Below are 15488 nucleotides of genomic sequence, written 5' to 3'. Positions count from 1 at the left end.
GGGGGGTTGACAGTGTTTGTTGTATATTTGGCAAACGTCTTAGCTTTAAAGTGCTGAAATTTCTGTTTGACTTCATATTGAATCTTTTTAAACCATGTGTCCTACTTAACCTAGTATTGTGCAATTAGCTTACCCAACTGTGTCTGCTAGATCCATTAGGCTGCGGCGCTCTGCAGAGGTCCTCCACTGTAGCTCAACCAGAAAGTGCATTATTTCAGTTGTGGCATTTGGTCAAAGATTCTGGCCTTGAAAAGCTATCCTTTGTGCTTTGGAGAAAGCTTTGTAAAAGTTCATCCCCAGTGTTGCAGTAAAGTAAATCAATACTGCGACTTTTAAGTTCAAGTGCTGTCAAGATTTTCAGTCTGTCATGGATGTGCTTATGTTTTTTTTGCCAAGAACAGCACACACAAAACAAACCCAAAGTATGGAATGTAATGGTGAATTTGTAGTGCTTGCCTTTTATGGTCTTGTCATTTGCAATTATTATGGTCTGTGAAAGCAATATGAATTAGAAATGAAAGTACCAAATTGGCACAGAGTTCATTGTTATTACTAAACTGTTGAATATTCTTGGACTAGTAACACAGAAAACATGTTAACAGCACTGATTTTCACATCATATTTCAAAGCAGTGCTCCAAGGTTTCTCAGCACTCGCACAAAGTTGAATTCCAACCAGTTTATGACGTTAAAGTTAGCATCTTCAGTGTTGTGGCCTCAGAATCACGGCAGACTGAAATTAGCCCTGGAATCTTGTGTGCTTATGGCCAACTTCCAGCAGACCTCAATTACAATGCTGCAGAGCCAGAAAAAGGGAAAGAGGTAGACTGCATGGAGCCCTTCAATTCTGCTGTACTACTCTGTCACTCAAACACAGCGTTACCACCGTGGCTGAGACAGATCACCATACTGCGTTCAGACACACATGGGAGGCATTTAGTACACACACACGCACAAACACACACACACACGCGCATGCACACACACACACACACGTTCATACACACACACACGCTCACACACACACATGCTTACACAGATGTTATGTGAATGTGTCCTTGCAGGTATCAGTTAAACCACTGGGGGGAGCCTTAAAGAGCTTTTACTCCAAACTCAATTCAACATTTAATACAGCATACACTGTACAAATTAAAGCTAAGTTTACTTTGAAAACAAATCTGAGTAGTTCCGAATTTAGAGAGAACCACAGACAATTGGAAGCTGGTCTCGTTTTTTTAATGAAAACGACACAATAATTTTTCTGTGTGCCAGAGCCATGGTGGTTTTGGATTATTCCGCAGATGGTGACAGTCTTGTAGAACAATTTCCTCATTACTCCGCAGTGTCTCTGAGTCTGGCTTACAGATCCTCTGCACTGGTGCGTGTTCATTGCCAGAGTATGCCTAGTGTTTATGCAAGGAATTCTAATACCCTCGCTACTTTTAAATATCAATATTTAAACATTTTTCCTCTTGATTTAACACTCTGACTCTCAATTCTCAAAAGATATATATGTTTGCTTAGGGAGAGTTCAAAATTTTAAATGGTTCTTGGAGGAGAGAGAGTGAAATGTGGTGGTGAATATTAAATCCAGGACTTGTCCCAGACATACACGACAGGCTACTGCTATGGTGAACACACTGGGTAGCCTGGCAAAAGTGATTCTTGCACCTTTTTAATTAGAGCTGAATAGCAACAGCCAAAGACTCCCTGTCTGAAGTGTTATGCTGTGGCCTGTGGTTTTGATGTTTCTTTAGCAAAAGAGAGCTTTCTGGTATGTAGGAGGAACAAGGTGTTGACTTATTAGGTGAACTAAGAAGTGTAGGAAAATATTATATGCTGGGCATATTGTATGTGGTGTGGTTGGGAACAGAGCCAACAAAACAGATGGTGAAGTGTTTAAGGCATATATTATTCTTAAACTAACTTACTATAAAAATAATACACCTTTTCTTAGTTTCTGCTGTTGTGAGGTTTTGATATTACTCAGCTTTTCCTCTTTGTGTGTCTCCAGGTTTAACACGAAGGGGCCAAAATGAAGACAGCTGCCAAGGGTTTTGGGAAGTCTATAATGGATCCTTTGCATCGTGAGGGTTGGTGGAGCAAAAGGATAGTGCTAATGGTGTATGTGGCCTTGGAGCTCATCACAGTCTATTCACCCATGGCCCTGGGCACACTCGAGTTACAACTAGATGAAGAACAACCAGCAGGCACTATTGTGGGCGACATCAGTGCAGGACTTCCTCCTGGCATCACAGCGTCATTGTACTTCATTTCAGACCACGAGGGCACAGGAGTGGGCAGTGATTTGGACATAGATGAAAGCACAGGCATTATTAAAACCGCCAAAGTTCTGGACAGAGAATTGAGAGACAGATACAACTTCATTGCAGTCACCATGACAGGCGTGACAGTGGAGGTGACTATCAAGGTGAATGATATAAATGACCACGCCCCAATGTTCCCTAGAAAACGGGCCACGTTTAAAATTCCTGAACAGACTACTATCGGCACTCGATTTCCTCTTGAGCCAGCTGTTGATAGTGATAAAGGCCAGCTTACAACACAGGGTTACATTATCAAAGATGGAAATGTTGGCCAGGCATTCACCTTGGAAACCAGGAGGGGAAGCAATGAGGTTCTCTATCTGGACTTGGTTGTCAATGCCATTCTAGACAGAGAGAAAAGATCCATCTATACTTTATCTCTGGAGGCCTTTGATGGTGGTTCCCCCAAAAGAACTGATCAGATGACATTAGATATTACTGTGCAAGACATAAATGACAACGCTCCTGTTTTCAACCAGAGCCGCTACCACGCTATAATATCTGAGAACCTCCAACCAGGAAGCAACATCCTGCAGGTGTTTGCCACAGATGCTGATGAGGGAGACAATGGGATGGTGCTGTATGAGATCAATAGGAGACAAAGTGATCCGGATCGCTACTTTGTCATAGACTCTCGCACTGGCATAATCACCCTCAACAAGCCGCTGGACTTTGAGATGAGGAGAGTACATGAACTGGTGGTCCAGGCACAAGACAACGCAACCCAGCCAGAAGTGACCAATGCCTTTGTCACTATGCATGTCAGAGATTACAACGACAACCAGCCCACGATGACCATCATCTTTCTCAGTGAGGATGGATCTCCCAGAATCTCAGAAGGGGCGCAGCCAGGCCAGTATGTAGCCCGGATCTCAGTCACTGACCCAGACTATGGAGAGTATGCTAACGTCAACGTATCACTAGAGGGAGGTGATGGAAAGTTTGCCCTGACCACCAAAGATAGCATCATCTATCTCATCTGTGTGGATCAGATTCTGGACCGGGAGGAGAGAGACACCTATGAGCTGAGGGTGATGGCAACGGACTCGGGCACGCCTCCTCTAAGGGCCGAGTCCTCCTTTATCATCCAAGTGACTGACATGAATGACAACCCTCCTCTGTTTGACCAGCCAGTGTACAAGCAGATCATCCCTGAAGTGGTCTTTCCAGGAAGCTTTGTGCTACAAGTAACAGCAAGAGATAAAGACCAAGGGCCGAACGGAGACATAAGCTACAGCATCCTGCAAGACCAAAGTGCTTACTACAGCTGGTTCAGTATAGACTCCATTACAGGCATTATCACCACTCTCTCCCAGCTGGATTATGAAAAGAACCCTAGTCCCAGTATAACTGTGGTGGCCACAGATGGAGGAAAGCCACCCCTTTCCTCCACTGCAGTGGTAAACATCTTACTTCAGGATATAAATGACAATGAGCCAGTTTTTGAGAAAAACTTCTACAATGTGTCCATCAAGGAAAACACAGCTCCAGGGACCTGCATTCTTGAGGTAGGACATTTTCTTGAAGTTTTATTTCATTAAACGGATGTGGACTGAGTAATTTTGTCAACACTCTCACTTTAGCACAGAGCTCATCTAAGAGTCTGCACTTAGCTTGAGGGCAATTGTTGAGAGCTTAACAAATGGAAATTTATTAGATAAATAGAAGAGAAATTTGTCAGAGTTTGTTGATTTCATTCATTCCTTTATGAAGAGTTAATTTCTAATGGTCGGGCTGTTTAAACTGGGCCGCCAAAGTGAGGATTTACCTGCAGTTTTAGGCCAACAAGATCTCCTGTTTGGCTGTCCTCTCCTTCACCTCTCAAAAGGTTTCCAGGGTAACAGAGGCAGTGGAAAGTCCTCTGTCAGCCCGAGCACAAAGGGGTTTTTCACATATTCTCAGGCAGAGACAAATTCAGGTCTTTATCCAAAGAAATAGATGTCACTTCACTCTCAAAAGGCACCTTAATTAGGCTTGTTCAACGTGAGAAAAAAAATGGCCATGGGCGACAAGTATGAATTAGAGTTCAGATAAATTACAGCAACCCATGTGACTGCATTCTCAGTTCTTTAAAACTGCTATTTTCTCAAGTTGTTCTTGGCTGTCTGATTAAAAAGACGGCAATTATAAAAAGAAAAAAGCAGCTCATCAGGTGCTAAAGTCATTCTAGTAATTTCACATGTGAGCAAGCTCGTGTCACCTTTAACAAGTATAGAAGCTCTTACAAAAGCAATTTTTTTTCAAGTGTCTGTAGTAGTATTGCATGTATCAAGGAGTTGGATATGGAGTGTAGTCCAGATGGAGGGCCCAGCAGATGAGATCTTGGCCCTGGGTTTGGCTGTGGGAGAGGGAGGGGTGGAGCGAGATGCAAGCCTTACTTCGACACCTGGCTTGAATGTAGAAATAGAAGCTGTGAGGGCTTCTTGTGGGAGGTCCCCTAATTATAAATCACAAGGACCACAAGGATAAAGAGAAAGCGGAATGCACTGAAATTGATTACGGAATTTTGAAAGTGAACCAAAGAATAATTAAAAAATGTATGCTTTGGAGAACTGTAAAGGTCTGCGATCACTGTTTCCAGTGTGGGTTGGAGTTCATGTTCTGTGAAAATATTTGAAAGCCCAAATGTTTTTTTCTTTCAAACTTTTTTTTTTGAAAGATTTTTTAGAATTTTGTCTTTCCAATTTGTCTGTCCTCTCCATTGCTTACATTACTACCTGCCCTCAGACAGTTCTTAGAGTACGACAGACTTGATCAGTGGGGTCCAAGTATGAGGTACCTCTTCAAAGCCACCACTCTTTGGCCTCTCTTGGGCTGGCTTGGATGCTGTAGACGTGTGTTTGGCGGGCCTTGTGAGAACAGACTGCTCTTACTTAGGGTGCCAGCTCTACATCCAAACATCACAGCAAGACATCTGATTTCTGCCTTTTTTTTCTCTGCAGACAAAATTCTCAGTTCCTCCCTTTTCTATTCACATTTGTCCAAAAAAGCATTACAATATGGTTATTGTGATCATTAATTCAAACGTTTGAAGTTGTGACTTTGCAGGTCACTCGGGCAGCAGTCCATGATTATTCTAATGTAGTCTGGCTCCGCAGCGCCCTCCCTTTGATATTTTGTCACTTTCCAGCATACATCCATTGGTTTGTGGATGAATTTATAATTAGATGTGTGTGGGGGGGAAAGATAACCAAAAATAAGGACTTAAGCCTATTAACAGCAATCAGTCTTGTAATTCAATATGTAAGATCTTTTGCAAAGTAAATAGGTCATCCTTGAGAGAGAAAATCAAATACAACATGATAAACAACATTTTCACAACTATGAACCGCATCGTGGAATGTGTTTCATGAGGCATGACTAATTCTTTTCTCCGTTATTAGTTTTCCAACTGTGTCAAATTTTACAAGATTTCTGAATGGTGTGGAGGTGAAATGTAACAGTTACACCATAGATCTAAAGCTGTAAAGGAACCACAAAATAACTTGCTATAGGCTTTGCATGCATCTAGTCAATCCATTTAGAAGGGAAATTATGTGTTCTCTTGCAAATTATGTTTTCTTACATCTCCGATTTGTGCATTACAAGCATGCATTCACTCAAGAGGAACTGTTAGTTTGTATTATGCCAGTGTACGTTTTATTCCAAATGTGTGAAGTCTTCTTAGGATAATGGGAAAGTAATAAGATGAAAAAAAGTAATTACTTCAGTGTTATTTAATTAGGGCTGTCAAGAATAGCGGCTTTTGATTCCTGACATGGAGGAAGGAGAGTAATACAAAATGTTGTTAGAGATAATGAGGCTCATGAGCCCGCTTTAATACATCCAAATTCAATAAAGCAAAGCACAGTTGTTTTGGTGTTGAGAGTTAGCCATTCATTCCTGTATGTGTTATTTTAGTTATGAAGTAATGACGTTGTTCACTTGGTTATGTCAGAATCTTGCACTGGGGAATAATTTACACCTCATTGTGGTTTTTGGTTAATTTGGAGGGTCTCTGCTAAGAATTGTCCCTCTGTCTGTGTTGGGGGGTTGTTCTGGCTCCAGTAGAAAGGCGAGAGGAGGTCTCCAGGCAGCTGAGGGGGAAATGAACCCTGACAAGTGCTTGCATGAGTGGCGGAGGTGACATAAGCAGGGGGGCTTCCTTGTCTGTCCGTTGGTCTGGCCCTCCCCAGATTCTTATCTGATCTCACTTCATTTCTCATTAACTAGGTGTGAGGATAGGCCAGACCTAATTTTTAAACCCACCTCCCACATTTTCCTGACAGAATGAACCCCTTGTCATCGCTGCAGCTCCCCCCTGCAACATGAGATGAACACTGATTGCTGTGATTTGAGGGCAAATATTTTGCCATTTTTCTTTCTGGAAACTGTAACTCAGACTTTTGCATTTATCAGTTCCTTTGCTGCCCAAATGGTTCCCTGCCTCAATGATGTCTTGTCAACCTTCTCACTGAACATCACTTTTTATGAAAAAAATCATTTATGACTTTGTGTAGGATTGTTATGCTTTGGCTATGACATCTTGCATGTGGGGAGTCTATGAAGCTGCTATTTTTCAGTTTAGACAACTACAGATGCACAGTCTTTTTCAGTGGTGTAACATACAGCAACACTAAAACATGTTCATTATTTCACACTGAGTTCTTTAAAGGCAGCCTAGTTGAAAGCAGTACCTCAGTGAAGTGGCTCTCTGAAGCACTTCTCCATTCCTGCCAACCTGAAAGAAAGCGGGCTATGGGGGAAAAAAGAATACTCATAATTGCCCTGGAGAGAAAGTATGAACGAGTGAAAGAATGTGCTTCTGTCACACAAGCCCCTCACAGTTTTTGAAGTCTTTTTGTACTATAGTGACCACCTACTGGTAACTGCCAAGCAGGTGCTAATCACACTGATTCCAGTACCTCAGGCCATGGTGTCCTCAATCTTGTAACTGCTGGTAAAAAAAAATAAATCCTTCATCTAATCCCTAAATGTTCATAATACTTGCTTCAAAAATATAAATTCAGACATTCACTCTTTTAATGGAAGAAGTTTCTTTTGTTCTAGCTTCCTCTGAGTAAAGCCTGCATTGCACCTGAGTTACACCTTGCTTTTGACAGTCTCTTTCAGTTTGATGAGTCTATTCCACAGGGAATGCAGACAAGAAGAAAGACAATTTAAAAAGTTATTTAACAGTAAATTGATCGCATTGACTAGCATGCAGTGGCATACTGGATTTATAGTGGAGTTTGGTTTGTTGTCATCTCTTTTATTTGAATAATACATTTCATGTTGTTTTATTTAGTACTTATATTTTGCAGTTCTCTGCTCCTTTTTGTCTTCTCAATATTTTAGCTGCTAGTCTTAAGGTTGGAGTCTAAGATTTTGGAGAAAGCATTCTTAGACAGTTCGCATTTGCCACATTTACTGTGCCTCCTGCTCCCATTCCCTCTTTCTTCTATTTTACTCCTCTTCATCCCTTTGTGTGTGTCTTGTGCACGAGCATGAACGTGCACTAGACATGCTGGAATGGTCTGAGAAACTTCCCGTTTACAGAACAGTGCACACACAATGTTATTCACTGAATTTCACAAAAGGTCTTTTGGATTGAGATCGCTGAATCAACTTTTAAGTGACAACCGCATTTTTCCAGGACAGTGTAGTACAAAAAGATTGTTAATTTTGACGTTGAACCAAACAAAAGTTCTGCAAAACTGCAGTGATTTGTTGACTGAAATGGACACTTGACTGCTAAATCACTCATTCTGCATACAAACTTTTTCTTCAAATGAGACTTCAAGTTTTTTCAAAATAAGTGAGGCTATCTATGGAGATGAGGGAAATTGCCTGTTTTAGTCTAGTATTTTAGTACACAAAGCATGTAATCAATTCTCGCCAGGCATTTTTCTGGGGATGGTTTGTGTCAAGCGAAATGTTCACTTGTCTGTTTTAATACCAGACTGGCCTGTCTTCCGGTGAGACTGGTTTAGCTTGAGGCAAGCTGACTCTGCTTTTGGTCTCCCTTCTGTTTCTTTTTCCTCCTGCTAACTACCGAGCTTCGCTGTGGCTCTGCGGTATAACAGTATTTGCAGGGAATGGTAAAATTGCAGGAAACTGGATGTGCTACTTAATGTGTTCGTGAATGTAATACTTCCTTGAACACTTACTCCTGGGCCTAGCAGGGGCAATGAAGTGAACATAAACACTGATGTACATCTGGATAGAGTGTGGGTGTTCAGGTCAAAGTTGCTGTGCTTGAGACAGCTGAGCGCATTTTATTGTGCTCAGACGTCCATCAGCAAATCCACTGCCTCTTTCTTTCCAGCAGCACAGGAAGAGGCGAAAGTTGTGGTGAAAATGTTGATGGTATGGCTGAATACAGAAGCTGGGAGAAATACTGTTCATCAGTGTACAACTCGATCTGTGGGTGTTTGAACACCAAACTGTGAAACAAAATGAAAGGACCACATCATTTATGAACTACGCATGTTACTATTGTATTGTACTATTGTTGAGCTATGACAAAAATCAATTTTCATGACTGAGTAATCTTTTATTATGAGTAGTTGTTTAATTGTTTAAAATACGTCCATCAGAATATACATTAGATCTGTCTGCAAACAGCTTTTGTTGTTCAACAGGCAGTCCAAAATCCTTGTTTGAAACAACCTGGATTTGTGCTCTATAATGACTTGTATAACAAATTGAGCCAAATCTACCACAAAGCAAAATGATCAGTTGTTTGACTGATCATTTTAGCAGTTTGTTGATACTGGATAGTTGATTGCTGTTGAGTATTGCCAGATCTGTTGTATTCATTGTCCCGTGGGACAATAAATATGTCTTTGAACCATACCTGCTCTGACTTTTGAAATATCTGAGATTATTGCTATGTCATACAGGTACAACCACCAGCCAGTGATATTATGCAAAACATGCAAATTAGAACTTGTTTCTTGAGTGTTGTTCATTATGTAGCTGCTGAGTGGTAAAGCAAACAGTGTTTACAAGACTTCAGAGCTGTGATGCAGGCACATGGAGTCCTAGCTGTGAAGCCAAAGTGTTGAGGGATCAAAGCCCGCTGTAGGGGTTTCCTGCCCACATCTGGCAAGGAAGGAAGATGGGTTTATATATCTCTCTTGTGGGACGCTAAATTTCATTAATACAGTCTGCTGCAGGTGAGGCAGACCTCTCAGCACTGCTTCCAAGTTTCTGTGAAAGAGTGTGTGACTGTAATGAAAGGAAAGAGACCGAAAGACTGAAAGAAAACAGTTGAGAGTCTCCAGAGGGACACACAGCCTCTGGCAGCTGTGACAAAGCTCAGACTCAGCAGATGGATCCAGCTGTTGATCTCTTTTCTAACATCTATCCTCCGACTCTGAGGGGTGGGATATCACTCTTCCTGTCTCGTTGTCTCTGTTTGCCTCTCTTTGCTCTTTCTGCTCGACCAGACATCTTATCTCTCCTCGCTTCCTTTTCCCACACTGTGGTGTCCCCTCTGTGATCCAATTACACCTCTTCACTTCCACTTGTTTCCCTGTAGAGTGGTGACATGTGGATCTGAGCAGGTGAGAGCAGCACATCTGCCTGCCTGGGGATGCTCAGGCCTCCCTGGAGTGACTGGAACATGCTGCTTTGTGGGTTTCAGTCACACCAGACCCGGGCTTATCTAGCTTGATGATGCAAGAAATAAGGGGTGTAAATTGCTAACAGAGTGAAGTCAGACTGCAGGTGTGAGGTGTGTGTGTCTTCACAGTCACGTTGTCACAGTGTTGCATTCAGGCGCAAGTGGAGCGCTTTTACTTGACCTTTGTAAATAGAGACAATTATTCACTTTGCCGCCTCCTTTGAGACAAGTGAATGGAGCGGGGGGGTGGACCTTGAGGCTGACTGTGATGACGGCTGCCAGGCCTTCTGTTCTCACAGTCCGTGGTCCCCCTGCACATGTGCAAGGCAGTTGGCATAACCAAACAAGCTGGGCATCAGGAAGCATCATCTGCTTGTGGTAGTAGTTCTCCTCCAAAGCAAATCTGTGCTAAATCATCCATCCAGTCGCCTGCTGTCAACCAGGAGCCACCAGACTGGAAAGCAGACGCTGAGTGACAGCTTGCCAGGTAGCAAAAATCAGTAACCAGGAGATTAGGTTCAAAACAAGCAGCAACAAATAAAATTTTTGGTGTGATGATGCAGAGCACGTATTGTAATCGTACATTGCAGCTGCCAGGATGTTGAATTTTACGTTCATGAAAATGTGCGTCTTCCTAGAAAAGCATGCATATATATACACACAGCCCGAAAATATCTTAACCACTGAGCAAATGTCTCCATATCCAGAACTTGACTGTTACAAAGAATGCATCGCTTTCGCCTGCCAGCAACCTCAGCCCCCCTTTTGCTCCAGCCTTTCTGCTGCACTGACTGCCAGTTGAAATAACGATTGAGAAGAATGTTCCTGAGCCAAACAACTCATGGAAGGAGTGCTGCACTCGGTTGCAGGGAGTGTGTCTGCTCCCATTTAGATCAGTTTTGGTTTACAACTAGGTCTGATTAGGGCTTTGAAAATGGCTGAACACAGGGATTAGACAATACTTTAGCTGCCCATGTGAGAAATTGGTGATAGGGGGTAGTGCTTCAGGAATGAGGTGGTAAAATAGAGGTAACCATGCAAGTGATCTCTCTGTGTGGTCAAGAAAAAGTTAGACCTGTGTTGCCACTTGTAGAGCAGAATGTTTTGCAGATGTTGGTTATCACTAATGATGCTGTGAAAGATCTTAGCTCTTGTGTGGACCAAATTAGTGCTTAGTGCTGTGAATTGGATCTCAAAAACCTTTTGGAATTAATGAGATGTGACTAGGCACTGTGCATCCCCTTGTCTTCATTAATTTTTCTTTGAATAGACACTCTTTGCATTTAAATAATTATATTGGAAATTTTACCTGCCTTTTCTTTGGCTACAATTCTTGTATAACTCCTTGTTTAAACATTTGAGAAGTTTAGCACTTTTTCATTTGAGAAATTGTTTTTTTTTTTTTTACATGAAAAAAATGTTCTCTAGAAAAAAAACATACAATATCTCTAAAATTTGACTTTATCTGCATTGATATTTGGATTTTATACATATTCTAACAGTACCCTGTAACAATAGTGCTGACAGTTAAGACAAAAATGAAAAAGTATCAGCTGCAAACATAATCTGATACTCATATCTGTGGCCCAGTTCCACTGAGTGAGTAGTTTTTTCAAGCCTTGTTAGACAGAGCATGAGGGAGAGAAGGAAAAACCACACAGAGAAGGAGGCTTGTGGGAAGAGACGCTCCACTTTTACATTGTGGTTTGCCAGCGTTGTCTGTCTTGGCTTCAGACAGAAAGGCACCCAGGCCTGCTTTAACCAGACTCCCAGTCTGTGTGTACTGATGCTCCATGGTGGTCCACCCTCACACTGTTGTTTGCATATCTTGATGCCTTCACCACATCGACCAGAAATGCTCCTTGTGTAAAAAGGAAGGACATCTGCTATGCCTTTTTTTATTCTATGGTATTGCAGCCACTGTGTTTATTAGTTTTAATAATGAGACAACTGCCTTACTTAATGCTGACTTCCTCTGAGCGCTAGGAGGAGTTCTAAAGATTCTTCAAACAGGGTTTTCTGCTTCTTCGACAATTTTGTCTGGTGCTGCAGAATTTATGTTGAAAGTGGTCTGCTGCTTCTTTTAGTCAGTGTTGAAAGGCCAAATCTTTGTTGAGATAGTTGTCTATAGCCTGGTGCTGTGAGGAGTCTGGACCGAGCATAGGGAGCAGTGGGAGTCTCTGCTGTAATTAGGCTGAGCTGGTATGCAGGACTCAAAATGTGTGATGTGGTATCAGAGCAGGCGAACAAAAAACCAGGGATGGGGTGTGTGTATGTGCGTGTCTTGTTGTAGACAAGGTTTTAGGGTGGAAGACATTCTCTAATCAGTACCCTGGGTTCCTCCCTTTCTGCTGTACAAATGCATCTTGCGAGATCCAAAGCATCAAAATAGGAGACATAGAAGCAGAGAAACTGACGGAGCAGATATGATTTTGGCTGTCCGTGCCCAAACTGAGACGATGCACCACCCTCCCTTCCAGTGCAGGTTGAAAGCTGAACATGTGGCCAATCAGATCCAATCGAGACGGCACCATACTGAGTTGCAGCACCTTTGAATGTGAAGTGAAAAGTAGTGACCTCACATTTGTCTGCCTAGATGTAATTGGCCTACACACACTGTACAGAGGTTCTCTTTCAGGCTTTCAGTTGCAGCTGATCACTCTCAGAGGATGTATGAAAAAAAAATACTTCGTGGTTAAGCGCCCAGAAAAAGTAAGTATGGTCTGCGATGGGGTCTGCAAAGTCAGCTCGAAACTCAAATCAATGCAGACAAGAGGCTAGTCAGCGGAGTAGCGGGCATAATGGCGAAACAAGTTGTTGATGAATTCAACAAGTCAGTGCATCATTGCCAGTGCTGAAATCATCCAGACATCTGGTTTGAGAAGCTGCCTCCAAGCAAACCTGGCTGCGTCTTTATAGAGGATCCCTGGAAATCATAAATGATATAATTCAACGGATCCCTGTTGCAACTGCAAATGCCTCAAATCCCAGTATGACATTTCTGTCTTGCTCCACAGAATACGGCATCATCTCCTCTTTGAACATCTGTTGCATTGGATCCTTCTGCCCTTTTTTACAACCAACCTTTTTAATCACCTGCTGTCTCAGCGCTGCTTTATTTTTTGTGTAATAATTGGGGTTTGAGAACAACCTGAATTTCATGTGGCGAGCGGTGATACGCACGTGGGGAGTGCAGATGTGAATGATCTTGGTTTGCAGACCTGTGCAGATCTTTGGTTTGATGCCTGGAGTGAACTAAACCGTCACCTGTTGCCAATTTTTACCATCAACATCTTATTGCTTACAGGCCCTGATTAGTCCAGACATCGGATCTGGTGATTAATGGAGCAATCCGCCCTTTAATGCATGCTGGAATTACACCAGCTCATCCAAAGATCTGACTTGGACTGGACAGTTTATCTCCTTCTTGTGTCCCATTTGTACCAAATTTTCTCCCACTAGTCGCTGAGCAGGTTTTTGCTCAAGGGTCTTTTTTTTTTTAAAGAAAAAGTAAATTACTCTGCTGTCACACTTTCAGCTGCAATCTTGTTGTTCTAATATTGTTATGATCATAGTCTCCTGACACATCAGCTCAAACTGGACACAGGCAGTTTCATTTTTAACAAAAGCTTTGATTAAAAATAAATGCTGTTTTCAACCCAGGGGGAGCCATTGAGTGATGTTTAACGATGACATCTGAAGCATCTCCTGAGCTGTATCCAATAGATGTGTGGTCTCCAAACTAAACAGAATGTTTGATAAGACAGTTAAGATGAAGAGTCTTTTCTTATTCTACTGCAGGATAGGTATCAGCCTCATGCACAGATGCTCCTTTCATGGTCAAGTTTTAATGTAGGATTTTAAATTTACATTACCTGTACTTGCCTAAAATGTATTCCTCAGTTCTGTGGGCATCCTGTGATATGGATCAGTGGATCAATCTACTGCATCAAAAATGTCCCTCATCAGTTTGTCTGAACAGAATTACAATATCTTACAGGAAATTTGACTTTAAACATTGTAACTCTGCCCATGTACAAGCATTACATTTATACTGCCCATAATTAGAGTGTTTAAGGTTCAGCTGTAGAAGTTTAATGCCACATTTTAGTGAGCAATCGTGTACTGAGTATATCATGAGGCTACTAGGGAAAATTGAGAAAATAATAAGGCATCTTTTCTGGCTGTAAATCTTTGCCAGTTTCAGTCAGCGCTCTTCCCCTGTCACCATTCCTGTCAATGCTTTTGCTGCACCATTTTTTATTTATGCGCCTTCTCTTCCATGCTTTTTACCTCAAGCATACTAATTCTACAGTCTAATAGGCTTAGTGGTGTCTATGCAATTTTTATTCTCTTATTACCATTACTGAGTCATCTTAGAAATATCTTCCTCCCCAATATGAAATGAACTGCATGGAAATCTTAAGCTCATGTAATGTTTCTAACTTAACAAGGGGCAAAATTTGATTTATAAGAAACCACATTTCGGAGAGTGAGGCCAGTTGAACTTTTCTGCTGCCTTGTTTTATTCTGCTTGTGTATTTCTGAAAGGAGGGCTTTATTTGGGAAACTTCTCCGAGCCTCTCCCCCTCCTGCAGTTCTGTAAATGACTTGTAAACAGGCTGTTTAAGTGTGAAGTCACCCTATGCCCTGCTTCCGCTCTTTATTCATCACACTGACACACATACACATAGGAGTATGGTGAATGTTTTTGCTAAAGAGCTGGGGGAAGGGCACCACCGCTAGCTGTGGGACTGGGCCAAGTCCTGACACACTCTGCAGAAGTTATTTCTGCTGGAGAGATGCAGTACCGGAGAGAAATTGTACGAGAAAAAGACATGTTTTAGTCGGAGCAGTGTAAAATTAAGTCTGTGATAAAGTGTCCATGGCTTAAAGCTTTAAAATAACACAATATTTTAATGATGACATTCCGAAACTGCCCGTTTACGCCTCTCTCTTTAGAAATTTCTCTAATGATCTTCAGCTATTCATTATGCATAAAGCTTGAATTTTGAGACTCTCAAATTGAGCAAGAGTGAAGAGAAAAAAAAAGCTGTGAAGATGCTGAATAAAAAATTGAGCAGAAAATAGGACTGTCTGAGGAAAGTGGAAAATGATTGAAACAAATGGGGAACGCGGAAGGAAGAAGAGTGAGAAAGAAAGCAGATGCTGAGAGGGAATTGGAGGCGATTTACCTCATACAGCGTGCGTGCAAAAGTGCCGTGTACATGAAGCTCAAGTGCTGGTTTGTTACCATGGCGATACTGGGAAACAAGGGGGGTGCAGAGTTGCACAAACAAGAAACCCCATCGATTTCATGGGCAAATCATCATCTCAAAGTGCCTGTTTCTTCATTGTAATTACAGTGGAGTATTTACACGTGAGGACAGTGCCTGAAAGAACTGCATAGAAATGAACTCATGAGACCCCAAAGGCTCAGCTACTCTGCAGCTTACGCAAACACACTTCTTTAACTTTTTTGTTTTTTTCAAGGTAGTGGCCTGTTTAGAGTTAAGCTGTCCGTTTTTCCAGAGTTCATCACTGTTTCTTTTA

At 41.9% G+C, this 15488-nt stretch overlaps 1 protein-coding gene across 1 annotated transcript in view; it reads left to right on the top strand.

Annotated features, from left to right (window-relative positions):
* The window catches only part of LOC111563666 (protocadherin-16-like), a 77631-nt gene that overhangs the window by 4083 nt on the left and 58060 nt on the right, over nucleotides 1-15488 (top strand). Inside the window, exon 2 of the mRNA XM_023262843.3 lies at nucleotides 2014-3834. Coding sequence (XP_023118611.2) covers nucleotides 2035-3834 — 1800 coding nt within the window. The 5' untranslated portion in view covers nucleotides 2014-2034. The remainder of the gene's footprint in view (nucleotides 1-2013; nucleotides 3835-15488) is intronic.

The sequence above is a fragment of the Amphiprion ocellaris genome, chromosome 7, assembly GCF_022539595.1.
Source record: "Amphiprion ocellaris isolate individual 3 ecotype Okinawa chromosome 7, ASM2253959v1, whole genome shotgun sequence".
NCBI lineage: Eukaryota > Metazoa > Chordata > Actinopteri > Pomacentridae > Amphiprion > Amphiprion ocellaris.
Note: the sequence above shows the minus strand (reverse complement) of the source record. Positions and strands in the feature narration are given on the sequence as shown.